At 30.3% G+C, this 18,412-nt stretch overlaps 2 protein-coding genes across 2 annotated transcripts; one reads left to right on the top strand and one right to left on the bottom strand.

Annotated features, from left to right (window-relative positions):
- Positions 1–6,099: 6,099 nt before the first annotated feature.
- Positions 6,100–6,731, top strand: LOC101504669 (uncharacterized). Its single transcript, XM_004492080.4, has one exon. The coding sequence runs from the start codon at positions 6,196–6,198 to the stop codon at positions 6,607–6,609; it is 414 nt and encodes a 137-aa protein (XP_004492137.1). The 5' UTR covers positions 6,100–6,195; the 3' UTR covers positions 6,610–6,731.
- A 210-nt stretch (positions 6,732–6,941) lies between these two features.
- LOC101504336 (transcription initiation factor TFIID subunit 6) lies at positions 6,942–14,828 on the bottom strand. Its single transcript, XM_004492079.4, has 13 exons — positions 14,687–14,828; positions 14,452–14,603; positions 13,281–13,367; positions 12,236–12,337; positions 12,038–12,146; positions 11,408–11,511; positions 11,188–11,325; positions 10,996–11,091; positions 9,951–10,075; positions 9,347–9,479; positions 8,435–8,560; positions 8,221–8,332; positions 6,942–7,477 (listed from the first exon to the last, which is right to left on the bottom strand). The coding sequence occupies exons 2-13, from the start codon at positions 14,575–14,577 to the stop codon at positions 7,095–7,097; spliced, it is 1,641 nt and encodes a 546-aa protein (XP_004492136.1). The 5' UTR covers positions 14,578–14,603; positions 14,687–14,828; the 3' UTR covers positions 6,942–7,094.
- Positions 14,829–18,412: the final 3,584 nt, after the last annotated feature.

Below are 18,412 nucleotides of genomic sequence, written 5' to 3'. Positions count from 1 at the left end.
AATATTTTTTTTGAGTGATTTAGAGAAAGATATATATATATATATATATATATATATATATATATATATATATATATATATATATATGGAGCAACCTAAGTGCTCTGAAGTTAAAGATAAATAGCAACTTGTGTGAAAATTGAAGAAAAACTTGTGGGCTCAGGCAAGCACCCCGACAATGGTACAACAAATTTGACCTTTATGGAGAAGCATATGTATGTATGTAAAGAAATTATCTTATGATGATTATATTATTCTTTTTTTATATGTGGATGACAAGTAGATTGTTGTTCATAACACTAACAAGATTCAATATCTAAGAAAAGATTTGAGTAAGTCTTTTGTAATGAAAGACTTAGGTAATGCAAAACAGATCCTTGGCGTGGGAATCACAAGTGATAAGAATCATGGTAAGTTAAGGTTGTCTCAACAATATTACATTCCGAAGGTGTTAGAGAGTTTTAACACGAACAATTGCAAACTTAGTACTACTCAATTTGCTAGTCAATTCAAATGGAATTTTGAACAATGCCCTACACGTGAGAAAGAAAAAAAAAAAAGGTATGAAGAAGGTTCCTTAAGCATCGACAGTTGGTAGTTTGATGTATATTATGATATGCACAAGGCGATATATTTCTCATGTCGTTGGAGTTGTTAGTCGATTTCTCTCTTATTGTGGTAAAGATCATTGAAAAGCAGTGAAATGGATTTTCAGATATCTTAAAGGCACTTCCAAAATGTGTTTATGTTTTGGAGGTGGTGAATCTGTGATAGATGGCTACACATTTGCATATATGACAAGTGGTCCTGATTCTAGAAAATCTACTTCTGGTTATATGATGATTTTTGCAAGGAGAGTCGTGTCTTGGCAATAAAGGCTACAAGAGTGTGTTATTTTTTTTTTTCCACAACCGAGGTTGAGTGCATTGAAGCAAATGTTTCTTCTATATAACTTTTGTGGATGAAGAAAATCTTACAAGAGTTAGGCCTCAAGCAAGATAAAATTATGTTATTCTGTGACAATCATAGTATGATCTATCTCAATAAGAATATAATTTTTCATGAAAAGTTGAATCACATTGAGTAGCGGTATAATTGGTTATGAGATTCGCTGAAGATGAAGTCATTTTCAATTGAGAATATTTATATTGATGAAAATGGTTCAGATATGACGACAAATACTTTACATGCGTCGAAGAATATATGTTGTAGAAAGAAGGCGGGCATGATCAAGCCGTAACTTTCCACTTGAGTCGTGAAGGGAGATTTGTTAGATGGGTTCACTTATAAGTGGAGCCCATTAGTTTTATTATAATTATTGTTGTTATTATTATTATTATTATTATTAAAAGAAAACAAAAAAAAGGTAAAAACATGATTTTGGGCTTGGCCCATAATAATAAGAGAAAGGGAATTAAAATCCTAGTGCAGTAGCACTTTAGTGCAAAGCAAAAAATGAATGAAACAGTGAGCGCATCATTACCTAGATCAAAAACAAAAACAGCCTAACACAAACTACAATGTGAAGGAGACAAAGAAATAATTGATTTTGGTGGTAAATGGGTGTATAGCAGATTTGTTCAGTTTAGTCAACAATTTTAGTATGTTGTTTTTATCACTAAGTTTATCCTTATGATATGCATTGTTAGTAGTTTTACTTTCTCTGAAAATTAATTTGGATTACCTATTTTTGTGGAATGTTGTTTTGTTATTTGTTTGGTTCCCACCTTTTGATGATGGCTATGTGTTGTTGATGTTCTAGTGTTACTAGGAAGACTTTGATGTACTTATTAATTATTAGGCATAATTGTAGTTTTGGTCCTCATATTTGAGCTAAATCGCGAAAATAGTCCCCGCATTTTGTTTCTCCTCAGTTTTGGTCCCCCAAACAGAATTTTAGTCCAAAACTTGATGAACTTTCATTTTTTTAAATCGTATTACACAATTTATGATCATAGATTTTAGGTACAATTGTTGCACATGAGATCTTGAGGCATTGTGTGACTTAAATAAATGCAAAAAAAATGAAATTTCATTAAATTTTGGACCAAAATCGGGGAGAAATAAAATGGGGGGACAACTTTCGCGATTCAACTACAATAGGGGGACCAAAACTGCAATTAAGTCTAATTATTATAATAGATGGTTTTATTAGATTAGATCATTTGATTTTTATTCTCTCTCTTTGAAGGGAGTTTTCCACGTTAAAAATTATGGTGTGTCTGATATTTAACTTCATGTCAATTGTTATTGATCTATTAAATTGTATTTTTATTTAGCCATTTATATATATAGTAGGAGAAAATATTCCACATTATTGAAATAATTATATCTTATGATTTTTCAACACACTAGAATGAATAAAACTTATAATGTTAATATTACAATGGGTATATACAGCAGATAGTTGAAAAATCTAAACTACTATTACTATTAACCGCTAATAATAATTTATTTTTTAGGAAAAGCTAAACTTAACTTATATAATTCATTAGAAATTGTTCAAGTATTATAGGAGGATCATAAAATAGATGCGGACTAGCATAAGAAATGGAGGCTCTCGCTAAGTGACGAGTCACCATGTTCGTTTGTCTTCTTACAAAGAACACCTCAAAATCTTAGTGAGATGATAAAGTGCATCAACCACCACTTTTCAATTTATTTCAAATATCACTTGGTATGCTTCCCACTCCTGCGTGCAATGAAGAACAAGCAAGAAACCGATAGCCTCACCTTCATGAATAGGTGGTAGCAAGCACGAGATCCAGGAAGTGTTAGCCATAAAAAATGTGTCGTTTTCATCTTGGATGATGGACGCGAAGCCTATTTCTTGTTGGTGCTCGTAGAATGTTGAATCGAAATTGCATTTTAAAAAACAGGTGCATGGCTTCTGCCAATGTGAATCATAAACTGCAAGTACATGCAATATCTTGTTCTGCATTGTGGTATAAAGTTTTGCCCAATTCCATAATTTGTGTTTGTAAAAAATCAGATATAACTATTGAAAAATATTTTTCCACACGTGTATAGATAAATGGTCAAACATAAAATATAACTCTGCAAAGCAACAATAATTGGCACAATTTTTAATATGAAAAATTTCCCTCAAATTGAGAGAATAAAAAACAACATGATAGTCCAGTAAAAACTTTCACTATAATAATTAATTAGTACACCAGAGTCTTTCTAGTAACATTCGGGAATATCAATCAACAATAGTCATCAACAAAGGTGGAAATCAAACAAATAACAAACAACCTTCCGCTAAAGTGGATATTCCAAAGTAACTGTCAGAGAAAGTAAAACTATTAACATTGTATATTAAAAGAAAAAACTCAATGATAGAAATAACATACTAAAATTGTAGATTAAATAGAGCAAGTTTGCTACAAACCCTTTACCATTGAAACCAAGTTTTTTTTTCCTTCTCTCCTTGTTTTCTTTTTCTTTTCTTCCTGCAGCGCTGCTTGCCTGAATCTTCTCATGTGCGGCACTGTTCATTTTTGTTTTATTAGGGATAAAATCCCTTTTTTTTTTTTTCTTCTTTACATGAGTCAAACCCAATTAAACATATATTCCTTTTTTTTTCTTTAATAATAATAACAATACTAGTAAAATTGATGGGTTCCACTTGGAGAGTGAGTCTACACAACAAATCTCTCTTTCACGACTCAAATGGAAAGATACTGTTCAACCATGTCAGCTTTCTATCTACAACATGTCATCTTCGACACAGGCAACACATTCGTCATCATATTTGAACCATTATCATTAGTATGAATATTTTCAATTATAAAAGATTTCATTTTCAGTGCATCTCATATCCAATTATATCACACCACAATATGTTTCGACTTTGCCTGAAAAGTCGGATTCTTAATGAGATGGATTGCACTTTGACTACCACAGAATAACACAAATTTGTTTTGCTTGAGGCCTAACTCATGGAGGAATTTCTTCATCCACAAGAGTTTTTTGGAAGTTTCAGTTGTTGCAATGTACTCAGCTTTAGTAGTGGATAAAGCAACACACTTTTGTAGCTTTGATTGCAAAAATACAACTCCCCCTTCATATAACCAGAAGTAGATTTTCTAGAATCAAGATCACTTACCATATCTGCATCTGTGTAGCCATCCATCCAACACATGTTCACCACCTCTATACCATAAGCACACTTTGGAAGTGCTTCTGAGGTATCTATCATCCACATATAACCTTTTTAGTGTCACGACCAACAACTAACATGTCATCCACATACAACAAGAGAATAATATAATCACCATCAGAGAATTTCTTGACAAACACACAATGATCAAAAATAGTTTTATCGTATCAATGATTCTCCATAAAATAATCAAATTTCTTATACCATTGTCGAGATGTTTGTATGAGTCAATACAAATTTTTGTTCAATTTATATGTAAACTGCTCTTTTAGAATTTATAAGATTTTTTTATATAATTTTTTTAAACGGTCAAAAGTAATATTAATATTTTTCCTTATATTTTCGTCATCCTATAGATTTCAGAACATGTAAGATTTTTTTCCTATATTTTCAACGCCACTAACAACACATTATTCTAACATTTATATTAAAGTTATGACGAAAAAAATGCAACAGTGTCACTATTCCATCTTCTAATTGATTAGTGTGTTACGCCTAACCGACTAAGCTTACACTGAAAAAAAAAACAAAAAGAATATACCAAGAAGATCCATTGGTATGTATAATAATTTTAGTTCATTGAATAATAGTATCAAAAAAAATCAATGGGTATCCTTGTTTAAGACTTTCAACCAAACATAAAACCAACCGATTTTACTCGTTTCGAAATGGTTGACAGACAGTAGGAGAGCATTAGACTTCCAACTTTTACTTTGGCACATGGAATTTATTTGCCCACTGACTTACAATTCACTTGCCTCACTCATGATCCATGTACTCTCTATTCCTTCTTTGATTTAACTCTTTTTTTTTTTTCCTTAACCAAAATTTTTTTAAGAGAAATTAGTTTTAGTTATTGTTTGATTTAGAGGTAAGTAAAAATTTATTTAAAGATTTTTTTAGCAAAAATACACACTCAAATTATACTAAACGATTCCTCTTTAAATAAATTTTATTAATCCATCATTCCAACCACATCGGTTTTTAACTAATTTACTTATTTCATCAAAATAAATACTCTCCTCGTTTTTTAGTGCAAATAAAGTGAATTACTCCAAAAAATTCTCAAATAAAAGTGAAATTAATTTACATTTTCACTCTTTAATGACTTCTATCATAAAAAATAAATACAAATGCAATTAGTATTTTTTAATGAATAACATTTTAGATAGTGCACTTATACTATCTCTATTTCAAACTATAAACTCCCTTGAGAAAAAAATAAAATTCCTAAATATGATCTTCCTTGCAAGTTACTTGATGCCTTTATTATTATTTTTTCAAATATACACCAGTTTTCTTTGACTCGTTTGTACTTGTAAATAAATTCGAAAGGGATATATCCCTTAATAATAGTATCAATTTGTCTTAGAAGATGAAAAATCGAACATTAAATATATTTATACACACAAAAATTAAGTAATAATTACACACAAAAATATATATTAACTACACTATCAACTTCTTTCGGGATATGTGAAATATATAATTGGTGCTTGTTTAAAAAGGGGTCGAGGTAGTAATTTTATGAAATCGATAATATTAAATTTTAATAGTTTAACTAAACCTTTCAATAAAAGTGAAGTTAATTATTTTTTGTTTACAATGAAGAATAGGAGTAAATAATATACCCCATTAATCATATGCTTCAACTACATGGTTTGTTTACACCGTATATATGTGTGTATATTATATATACTACCGACAGGAACAATTCCAAGTTCCAATAATCAGGTGCGAATAGTCCGATTTAGATGGGTTGACTAAAGAATAAAATAACATTAATTAATCTTGGGACGTAAACAACATACGGTTTCTTTTTTAATTTTGTTTTTACTGGAACAACACATAGTTTCTATACCATGTTAGTTGTGGTAGGAATATATGCTTTTGGAACCAATTTTCAATGGCTATATATATACTAGGAAGGAACCAACGCTTCTCATCAAATCACTAGTATTTGCACAAACATTACTTTTTTACTTCCATACAAAAACTACCTTCCATTAAACATTAAAAAGAAGAGAAAGATGAGTGTAGAAATTTTGGATGGTGCCACAATTGTCCAATTCCTTGAAGATGAAGAAGCTTTTAACAACTCGATAAGTAATCGCTTCGCTCAACTTGACACAAATAAAGATGGTCTTCTATCATATGAAGAGATGCTAAAGGAGCTCAAGAGTTTGAGGGTTTTGGAAACGCACTTTGGTATTGATGTGGAGCCGGACCCTGATGAGCTTGCTCGTGTTTATGGATCCTTGTTCGTACAATTCGATCACAATTTGAATGGCACTGTTGATCTAGAAGAGTTCATGAATGAAACTAAGCAGATGATGCTTGCTATGGCAGATGGTATGGGTTTCTTGCCAGTTCAAATGGTTTTAGAAGAAGACAGCATCCTGAAAAAAGCTGTTGAAAGAGAGTCTAATAAAATAGCAGCTTAAGTGCTTCTCTGATCATGCCTAAAATTTAACTAATTCTGCAAGTATTGTAGTATTTTAAATATTTGGCTTGTTGTTTTAACTGTTTCGATTAAAACACTTTAATGAAACTGTTTTGTTATGAATTGCAAATTTCTGCATCAACTAAACTATCTTAATCTGGATTTTTTTCATCAGTCAAAAAAGGAATTGTATTGAAATTATAAGAATGATTAAAGTTATGGCTGTTTAAATTTATCTACCACTTCATATCCCCATATAACTATTTTTGTATCACCTAAATTCTCAATGAGGCTGCAAAAAGATTCTCCAACAAGCAACTATCGCCCAACATCTAAAGTATCAAAAACTAAAATTATGGTGGAGTAAAATTTCATTCGCCAGAAAAAAAAAATTATATACTTTATACCAAGTGATATTAGTTTGTTCTAGAAATCACACATTACCTATAGGTTATCCATAAAAAACATGCTAAAATACGCCCTAAGTTACAAGAACATACACATCTCACGAGACTGAATGAATGAAAGGATGTTTTCACCAAACAGCTCAACCAGTGACGACAAGATACGTCCTGAGTTCAGCTCATCCTTCCAAATATGAGCTAGGATGGCAGAAGCGTTCAGACCCTGAGTATCAACCTCCTTGCTTCTAACTTCACCATCGATAGTGATCTGATTTTGATTTGTCGTCTGTCCAGAAGATGATGATGAACCAATTTTTGAATCAACTGAAGAAGCTTGAGTTCCTGTCTCACCTTGCATATGAGATGGTGAGGAATTTGCCAGAACCACACTAACCTCTCCATCAGTAGCTGCTTTCTTCACAGGGGGCTGCTGTTCCAATTCCATAGGGCTTGCCTTGCGTTTATCTTGATGATCAATCATAAGAAAGCATCAGTACACAATATAATCATAAAAAGGTACACAGCTTACAGTTGATACTCTGGTCTTGCAAACTACAGTCTACAAACAGACCAGACTAGTTAAAGTTTCAAGTGGATGATCACTATTGACATTTTTATAACATCACAAATTGTATCTGAATATTCCGTGTATTGCTTTCAAAGAATTGCACAAATATATATTCAACAGAAACATTATCGAGATCTTTGAATTTTCTGATGAAATCAATCAGCCCAGGTTGTCTATGGTATCTATTGAAAGTCTATCAAAAAATTAGAGGAAAGTTTTGTCAAACACTAGCTTACAACTTTACATTGATCATCATATATCATTAATATATTTTATGTTCCAAGATTCTTCATTGTGTTTTTGAGTTAGAATTTTACAATTCCTTATGAACACAATTCATAATTTGAATTTTACAATTCATGGTCCAAAAATAAGTTACGCAGTTCATAATTCGAAACGCAATTTGATAAGCCTTGATTGTGACCAACTTGACTATTTCTTCAGGTTCAAAAGGTTAATTTCTTTTATTGAGATGTCAACATTTTAGAATGCAGCTTCTTTTCTTTTGTGGGTATTATGTACTCCATTAAATTAACTACGCAAGCAAAAGGGGTTCACCCTCTATGACAAGATTTAAAAGTTAAAATACCTACATTTACAATTAACCGGTTTTTTCTCAAGCAATGATGAAAATACTCACGAGGTGGAGACGTAAGAACATTTGCACTGGTCTTCCAAACAGCATGAGGGTCAGGAGATGGAAAAGCTGGGAACAACTTTAGCGGAACGTATATACATTGACCTGCAGCACGCTGAACAAAACATTACGCACAATCATCAGATCACAATAAATACTGAGACTGAGGTACTGATGTTTATCAGTTGTAGCAAGTGTATCTGATAACATATCTTACCAGCAAGGCTCCATAAACACGCCAAGCTTCATGCCTTTTAATTTCATTTTTCTGTGTCTCAAGAAGCATCTCTGGTTCAAGAAGTCGTATATATGTTTCAAGATTTGGCAGCAAAAGAAGGCGAACCTACTTCCAAAGTAAGGATATGCAACAAAATCACTTCAAAGCATCGGATGTAAGTATCAAATCTTAATAGAGTTAAGCAACTAAAATATATAGCTTTTGGGAGTGAACCAATTAAATCCTTAAAGTGTTCACTTTATTCATCTTTGTTATGAAGACATCAACTAAACCAACTAAATTAAATAACAAAATTATGTTTCATACATGCTTGATAGTTATATGAATAACAATCAAACAAGTAGCACCTTCTTTCCCCAAAATTAATACTTTAACAGAAGTCTTAAAGTACTGTATAATATTAAATATATAAAGAACTAATAGTTTCTGTCACACTGAATAAAATGTGAACCTAATAATATTGATAACTACAGGCATATACAGTCAGCCCATTGGAAGCTGTCATTTTAACTAACCAGAGTATATTCTAGGACATATTTTGACAATTGATCAATCAATTTCATTTTCTGAATAAATTGATCAACAAAGGTTGAGCTTATTCAAATTTACTCTTAAATATGAAGTTAGCTCCTCTTCCTCCATCTTTCCTGCAAAACAACGGCCTCTTCTTCCCAGGTGTTTTAAAACAAAAAATTGTGGATATGAAAACAAATTTTAATCTCCTATTTCCAATGCCATGAGAGACAACACGTTACAGTACCTATTGCCGGGTTATATTCAAATAAATACAAAATGCACTGGTTTAATGATTTTTCATCTTTCATAACATTAGTCCTACTTTTAGTGTTTCACCAATTCCAAAATTGCAAAGGGCAGGGAGAGGCACAATACCACATTGGGTCCCAGAGCTCCTAACCCCTGAATTGCACCATAGTGTTGTGTCATTGCCTTCTTGGGATCCAAGAATGCATTTAGCAATGTTCTTGTCAACCGCGATTGTAGATTACTATAAACATGTCCAAACCTGCATAACACAAGCATTTAAAAAAGGACAGATTCAGGTTCCAATCAATTAGTGGCCAACAAACAAGCCACCCAATATTTCAAACCAGGTGAGATACCAAAAATCATTGAGCAAGACTAGATTTTCCAGTTTACAACTTGATATTTCAACAGTAAGCAGCAAGTTCAAAATCATCAAAGGACAACGACTGTACAAGGAAGCTGTTAACTCACCAAAAAGCATAAGTTTTTAAACAATACAAATTTATCAAATGAAAAGGAAATATTGAAGTGTCTTTGAACTCGACCTACAAAAAAATGGGTTCATTTGGAACGAAATACACAACAAATATATTATTCATTGACTGTGCCGCCATAAAATCAAAGGAGGAAATGTATAATGAATTGCAACAAGGATACCAATAAAAATATCAAAATATCTTCCATTTCCCTTGTTTCACAACATATAACAAAGAGATTGAGGATATCTTACCTTTTGCATATTGATGCAACCAGGTTAGCTGTGAAGTCTCTAAGTTCCCAATGGTTGTCTGTCAATCTACTTCCCAACCTTTTGGCAACAAGGCAGGTCACAATTGATGGCATCAATTGGTGTAGCTAAAGAAAGCAAAAATCGAAAGATAAAGACGTAAGAGACTGTTTCGCATGATCTCATTTATGAGAACTGCTTGTGCCTAAATGCTGCCCATTAGAACTCTTACTGCCGAATAAAGAAATTGCAAAGAAACAAAAAGTAAATTGTCCTGAGCAGATAAAGCTTTTCTACAAGTGGCGACAATGATGAGCATTGAAGAGTATACACACTCAACTAGTCAACCAAGTATAATGAAAAAACAAAGGCATCACTTACATGATTATATTATTTAGTAAAAGTAGGAGCAGAAATTTAAAATAAAAATGAAGAAAATTGGTAGTCAAGCATCTGGTAAAATTAACAAGCAAAACAAATTAATATCACAAAGTACACATAAAGAAGATTGGTATTTCAAAATTGGGTTAGCCCACTAAGCTACCTCTCATTATGGTGCCATATGTTTTGTGTGATTCAGTTTTGAATTGGTTGCTCATTTAATTTTTTTTATTGCTCTTCAAGACTACAACCACTCAACCTGGCCTTATGTATACATAAAAAAAAAACACATTATTAGATAATTAAAGCCATTGAGTCTGGACAAATGGGCTGGATTTTCCCAACCTGGCTGACAATAGAATATGGGGCCAGAAAATGGAACTCAGGCCTGGTCTTTGCAGGCTGATGGCCCATCCCACACACCAGGCTTTTAGAAACTACACTAAATGTGTATTTTTAAATTTTAATTTGCTTCTATAATTTTTGGGTCAAATGTTGTTAGAGTCATTTTAATGGTGGAGCAACAAATGTCAAATCAACCTCAATACTTAAGCATAAAGCATGCTTATGTGATTCAATGGAAACTACAGAATTCCAAATAGAGAATGTGATAATATTGATTCAAATATTAATGATGTAAGTATACTAACCCGAGAGTTGAACTTACATAAGGTTCGATATGAATACAAGGGTTTTGCAAAAGGCTATTAACAACTCGCATCAGCGCAAATAGAAGGGGAAAATTATGCAAACCATGAGAAACCTGAAAATAACAGAGAAGCACACAGTTCCGGTGAGCAAGTGTAAGGAGACACTTTCATTCTTATCCACCAAAACGAAAAAAGAAAAATATTGTTACCTCATCAGCTACAAAGCATGTGAAGTACGGAACTAACGGATGAAGTCCAGAATCAGTAGCCAAACTTACTAATGCTTCTTTGAAGAGAACAGAATCAGGCTCATTCAAAGTTAACTCAGCCACTTTATCAAAATACAGCTGTAAGAAAATATAAAGCTAATGTAAATGAACTAAAGGATAAGAGACAAGATAGCTTGCAGTGGCTTAATAATTTTGATACCTGAAGCTCTTTAGATAATACATGCTTAACAGGTAATTTGATGTCAACTGGAAGGTTGTCGTCCTTTTGTTCATGCTTTTTGATATCTGAAGGAGCTGAAATTACTGCAAATAAAATAATGGGAAAAACAGTTATTCTTAAAAGAGGCAGGGCAACACAAGTTATAGGTAACTTGGAAGATTTAAAAAGAATCCATAATAGATCGCAAAACATTAAGCTGACAAATAATCCCTGTTTGTCTGCATCATGTGCGTCTCCACAAGTATATATAGCTACAGACATCCATATGTTGATAATTTATTGATAAATGTTTTTATCAAATAGTGTAGACAGGTGATAAACTGATGATGACCATGGTATCCCGCCGCAATCGACAACAGAGATAATGACATTATAAAAATTGTAAAAACCACTTAAATAATCACATCTCACAATCTAACCACTAACATAAGAAAAAATTCATGAACGGACAGAGAAGGCATAAGACAAAGTAATAATATCAGAAAAATATACATCAACAATTTCTAATTCTTATTTTAGTTGACTAAAACCTAGGTCAACAAAGGGTAGCGTGTAACATTCCTCTGTGAGCAAAAAAACTACTGGCAGTTCTTAAGGTTAGATACCTACCCTCTACAGGAGCATTTTCTGGAATAGCAGGTTGCACTCCTTCAATGGCAAGCCAGTGACATGTAAGTGCAGTATCAAGGGGTGCTTTTGGTAAAGAAGCTTCAATGACCTATAATTAGCACAAACTATAATTTTAAGGAGGTTATGCACTCCAGGTTTAAATCCAATTGAAGTAACAATGATTGATTACTCCCTTACATCTTTTAAGTCAACATCCTTGTCATCAATATAAAACAAATCTCTGTGTCCAACAGCTCGTTTAAACCGTAAAGGACCACCAGATGCAAATCCATATATTGGCTGACATAAGACAAAACAAAAAAAAATGATACTGAGATTAGAGACAAAAAGTAAGCATTTTTGCAATGACGAGACCTTGCTAAAGCTTCCAGTTGATACTTGTAATATGAACCACTCTATCAACAGATCCTTATATCCACAGTCAAGCTCTCATTCAATAGAAAAATAAATACACATCTTCCCACAAGTTTAGAGAATGCTGACCAACCAGTATGAAATAGGAAGATACTTAAAAAATTTCTGCATATATGCTCTCAGATGTGATAATCAAGTCATGTAAACTGAGAAAAACAAGGATTGTTTCTACATTCTAGAATAAAACTTATGTTACAAAAGATCTAAACAAAAGCATTTCTAAACCAGAGACACATGACAACTATATAAGAATACATCTTTTATCAAATCAAAGGAGAGAAAAAATATAATAAACGTACGTTATTTTAATTTTCTTGGGTGGGCAATTATTTTAGAAGCATAAACAGATAACAAAATAATCTTATACAGATAAATGAAGAACTGCCAAAGAAAAACTGGAAAACACATAAACTACTTTCACATTAGAGGGTTTACAATTAAGGACCGTGCTTTCCTTCTACAAGAAAATAGTAATAAAAAAATTGCATTATTTCAATCACCTGTGTATATATTTAAAAAGTACACGTAACTCACAATCTTCAAAATTCACAAAAGTTATGTAGGCTTTAATCCTTTTCTATCTATACATGTTTTAAGATAGGGTTCGGAGTTACTGTTAGAAAAAAAAAAAAAAAGACAGTAATTCTTGAGGTCATACTCATACGTAAGAGCTCAAAAATACCAGAAAGTGAAAATTAAGACAAGATTTATCATTAAAAAATCATAGAATGAGATGATTGTTGCTAAATGATAATAGAACTGAAACCTATCATTCACACTTTAAACAAAAAATACTTTAGTTGCTTACTTCAACATTCTTCAAGTTGAGTGCAGCATCAACATCATCCGCCGTCAAAGTGGTTCTCCTAGAGTGTCGCATGCATTTGATTGCTTCCTGAGTGAAAGTTTCCATGGTTAAAGGAAGACTAGAAAAGGGATAGAACTTTTAATTATTTTGAGGAGCATCAATCCAAAAAAATTTATTTTCCTACCCTAGCCTTGGCACAACGGTAATTTTTTTGTCTTATGACCTAGAGGTCATAAGTTCGAATCTTGAAAACAAGATCTCTATGTAGTAAGACTGAGTACATTTATCATCCCTATACACCCCAACTTGATGGGAGCATTGTGCATTAGTCCTCCATAAAATATGAGAAATCAAATACAAAAGCAGTGTGTATCTACCAGTGTTGTAAATTGTGCACTATAGCAATGCTATAGCTGTGTAGCGGAGAAATTTAGTGTAACGGCCAAAACAGAAAATTGTGTGACCGCTAAAGCGTCATACCTCAAAATGAGTTCAAATATTTCAAATAAACCCTTACAAATTACAAGGCTTTTTGCTGGGAGTATTTTATGAATTTTGGAATTAAAAACACCAAAACAGCGTTTTGGTTTCTGTCTCATTCTTGTTTCACCTCCTCAATGGTCAGTCACACCTAGTTGTTGATTTTTCATGTATATAATATTATAGTTTAATAGTATAAATTATATAAACTGTACAAACACAGCAGAATTTGAACAAAACGTTACTGCTCCGGTTTAGTACAAAGTGTTGTCCAATAGCTACTATTGCAGCGCTATAGTACTATAGCATAGTGGAATTAGAACAACCCGCTATTTCCTAAGATTTGCAATTGACAACACAGGTATGAACATTTTGAAATAGCATTAGTACACTATCTCCTACCTCACTATACCAATTTGGGGGTCAGCTGCTACGCTCTGCTCTCCAGGATTGATAACATTGATATCTATTATAACTGCAATTACTACACACTACTTATTCTCTAATTAACTATTAACATGCTAACTAACTAACTAACTATTCTCATAATACAGCTGTTTGAACAAACAGTACAAGATAAGATGTGGATTATGTTGCATAGTTCAAGTTTTTAACACAACAAATTCACTTGTTTATCAGTTCAAATTTCATTCCCTAAATTAATCCAAAAAAATGAAGAGAGAGAGTTGACCTGCATGATCTGGCGCATACGGTATTCAACATCAGGAGCAACAGCAAGAGCAACATCGGGAGATAAATTGTTAATCCCAATACTCTGTGCAATAACCTCGATCGTCTCTTTCGGAACAATGCTCATATTCAACTACACTCAATCACCACTTGCTGAAACAATAAACATTTACTAGTTATTAATTTTATGAACTAATTTCAATAGAAATAGCAAACCCTAGATTATTATTTATTACCTTTGCTTTTGAGATGAAGCGATGATGTGAGTGTGTAGCGATTGAGGAAGATGAATGTCGAAGTGGATGAACTATGAAGGATGCGGTCTTGTTATTACGCCCATTCTCTCTTTTGTTTTTGTTGAGTAATTTTGATTTTGATGGAAGATAATGGGTATAAAGAAGCTTCAGGGTATATGCTGATGGTGCTAATTTTTGAAATTTTAAAATTGGAAATTGTGTTTTTAGTAAAAAAAAATCATGAGTATTTCTAAAATGATGCCGCATCGAAGAAAAATGTGTAACCTAATTTTCTTTCAAAAAATTAGTTAAAATTAGTTAAGTATTTGAATTCTTTATTTATCTATCCACTTTTTAAAAAATATACACTGCACTTTAAATTTTTTTTTTGAATTTAATAAAATGATAATTATTAATTTGATAAATAAAAAATAATAAAAATATTTAAACAAATAAAATAATATTAATAAAATAAAACAAAATACATTTAATAGAAAAAAAATACATCAAATTTAATTTAATGCAGTTAAATAGATGTGCCAAAATAAATAATGTATCAATAATATTTTGCAGATAAAATAGCAATACAATTTTATTTAGTTAATAACTCTCTCATATTTTTTCTAAATAAAAATAAAATATTGTTAATTGAATAAATAAAAAATAATAAAAACATTCATAAAAAATTAAAATAATATTAATAAAATAAAATAAAAATATTTAATAGAAAAGAAATACATCAAACTTAACGGAGTTAAGTAAATGTGACAAAACAAATGTCTCTAATATTTTGCTGATAAAATAGGTATTTTGTTAACAACTCCCTCCCAATTTTTCCTCTTATCTAATAAATAAAAAATAATTAAAAAAATAAAATATTGTTGATGTAATAAAAAATAATAAAATATTGTTAATGTAATAAAAATAATAACAACAAAAATATTTAAAATAATTATATTAATAAAATGAAATAAAATACATTTGATAGAACATGAGTAGATGTACCAAAACAAAGAACCTTATTTGTTTTGGCACATGTATTCAACCCCGTTAAATTTGATATTGTTTTTCTATTAAATATATTTTACTTGATTTTATTAATATAATTTTATTCTTTTTATATTTTTATTTTTTTTATTACATTAACAATATTTTTTTATTAGATAGGAGGATAAATAGGAGGGAATTGTTAACAAAATACAATTTTATCTACAATATTAAGAATATTTTATTTGTTTTGACACATCTACTCAACCATGCTAAGTTTGATATATTTTTTTTCTATTAAATGTATTTTGATTTATTTTATTAATATCATTTTAATTTTTATTAAATTAACAATATTTTATTTTAATAATTTTTTTTATTAGATCGGAGGAAAAATAGGAGGGAGTTGCTAACAAAATAAAATCGTATTGCTATTTTATCTGCAAAATATAATGGACACGTTATTTGTTTTAGCACATCTATGTATTTTTTTTCTATTAAATGTATTTTATTTTATTTTATTAATATGATTTTTTTTATTAAATTAAGAGTTATTTTTTTTAAAATTCCAAAAGAAAAAAAATTTAAATACCCGGGATGCGACTTGTAACACCCCAAAATTTTCATGTATATTATTACATATGTGTTTTTTTAGTAATTGCTATTATTAATTTAATAATTATTTTATTTTTAAATAAATTAAATTAAGTTTTATCACACTCTATTCTACGTGAATAATTATAATCTTTATTTTTATTTAATTGTTTTGGCATGACAAGTACATGAGGATGATTTATGATGTCATTATTTCCTAAATGGACTATTGTGCATAATTTCCTAAATGGACTATTGTGCATTTTTTTTTTTGATTAGTTTCGATAATCATGAAATTGATTTGTTTGATAGGTTTGTTTTATTTTATTATGTATAAGTGGTATTCTTGTCTTGCTTGATTTATTTTAGTTGATAAAATATTACTAGAATTATTTAATTAAATTATAATTTATAAAAGTTATATTGTTTGTTAGTTTTATTTGCCACCAAATAAGTATTAATTTTAGGAGATATTATAGAGTTAGTGAAACCCAATCTTTATATATAAGTGTTTTGAAAATATTTTTGGTCCATCCTATAAAAACAAAAATTAGTGACTTGACTCATTCTTTTACTCTCTTTTATGACAAGATTTTATGACAATTCATAGTGTTTTCTTGGCATAATGTGCATTAACTCATTTTAAACACCTTTAATTAATTTTTTAAAGGAAGATCATAAATTTAATTATAACTTTTTTTTTGCAATTAAGAGTGGACACAAAAAGACTATTGTCCTTTTTGTATATCATGCATTCATCTTTTTTAAACAAAAATTATAATTTTATTTTAATTGTCTACAAAAATAATTCTATAAAATTTTTGGTTTCGTAACTATTAAATAAAAAAATTAAAATGATGATGTGACAATCTCTAATTTACTTATTTAGTTAAAATTGGTGTGTGACACCCTTCAATATATGGTGAACTCTATTAGTTAATTATAATTAACTCATACACATGATTTCAATTGACTTTGTAACAACCTAATAAAATTAAAGAAATAGTAATTATTTGTAGCATAATGTTGGAATTAAGTGCAATTCAATTTTAGACAACAAATCAAGGGTAGTAGTGCAACGTAAATAGCTTATATGTTCATACATTTCCATTAGGCTTCTTGTTGTCACCGTTATTTGTCATTCACACTCTCAAAATAATTTTCTAAGTCGTAAATTCCAATATTTATCGGTGTTGAATTCATTACTGCATCATGAGCTATTTCTCATGCGAATTTAGAGGTGTTAAAAAAGAAAGCGCATAAGGTAAGGGTTTTTTCCCATGCAAGGTTGGGCTAGATATTAAATTAATAGTTTGTATGATATTGATATATGTCTTGATGTCTTAAAAGAAAAATATTGATTTTTATTTGCCTTAAAGAATTTAACTATAATATTATGTTTTTTAAAAGTAATATGTTTGCTTTGATAAACTTAATTATAAATTTCAATTTTTATTATTATAACATGAGTAATATGTTTGATGTCATATATTTGATGTAAAGTTATTATTTGTGTGTTGTTTATGTGTACTTAATTATAAAGCTATGATTTTTATTATGATCTCATGAGTAATATTTTTTTAGGATGTCTTTAATTTAAAGTTTCGATTTTTGTGCTATTTCATTTCAAAGTTTTGATTTTTAAGAAATCTATATGAGTCTTGGGGGAATTGGTGTAAAGTTTTAATTTTAATTATGATAACATGATTAACTTGATTTTTGTGATGTTTTTAGAGGTAAACCTTGATTTGTATGTCTGAATGACTAATAATCAAATAAAATTTATAGTAGAAGAAATAAAGTTTATATTTGTATGTGTTATTAGTTATTTGAGTTTTGATGTCTATCAATAACATGTCGTTAATCCAATTGTATAGTTTATAAAATGAAAGTAATGGATGTAAGACATTTATTCACGTGTTTGTGTGTTATTTATTTGGGATAACAAAATTATTGACTCTTGATTGTAAGCGTCTATGAGAATAAAACTTTGATGTCTTATGTGATTAAAATTTAATCTTAAATATTTTATCTTTGTGGTTGCCTAAGTGACGCGTGATTTGTGTTTTAAATAATATTATATTTGTGGTTGCCTAAGTGGCTTGTGATTTGTGTTTTGAATATTTTATCTATGTGGTTGTCTAA

This window comes from Cicer arietinum, chromosome 3 (assembly GCF_000331145.2).
Source record: "Cicer arietinum cultivar CDC Frontier isolate Library 1 chromosome 3, Cicar.CDCFrontier_v2.0, whole genome shotgun sequence".
Classification (NCBI taxonomy): domain Eukaryota; kingdom Viridiplantae; phylum Streptophyta; class Magnoliopsida; order Fabales; family Fabaceae; genus Cicer; species Cicer arietinum.
Note: the sequence above shows the minus strand (reverse complement) of the source record. Positions and strands in the feature narration are given on the sequence as shown.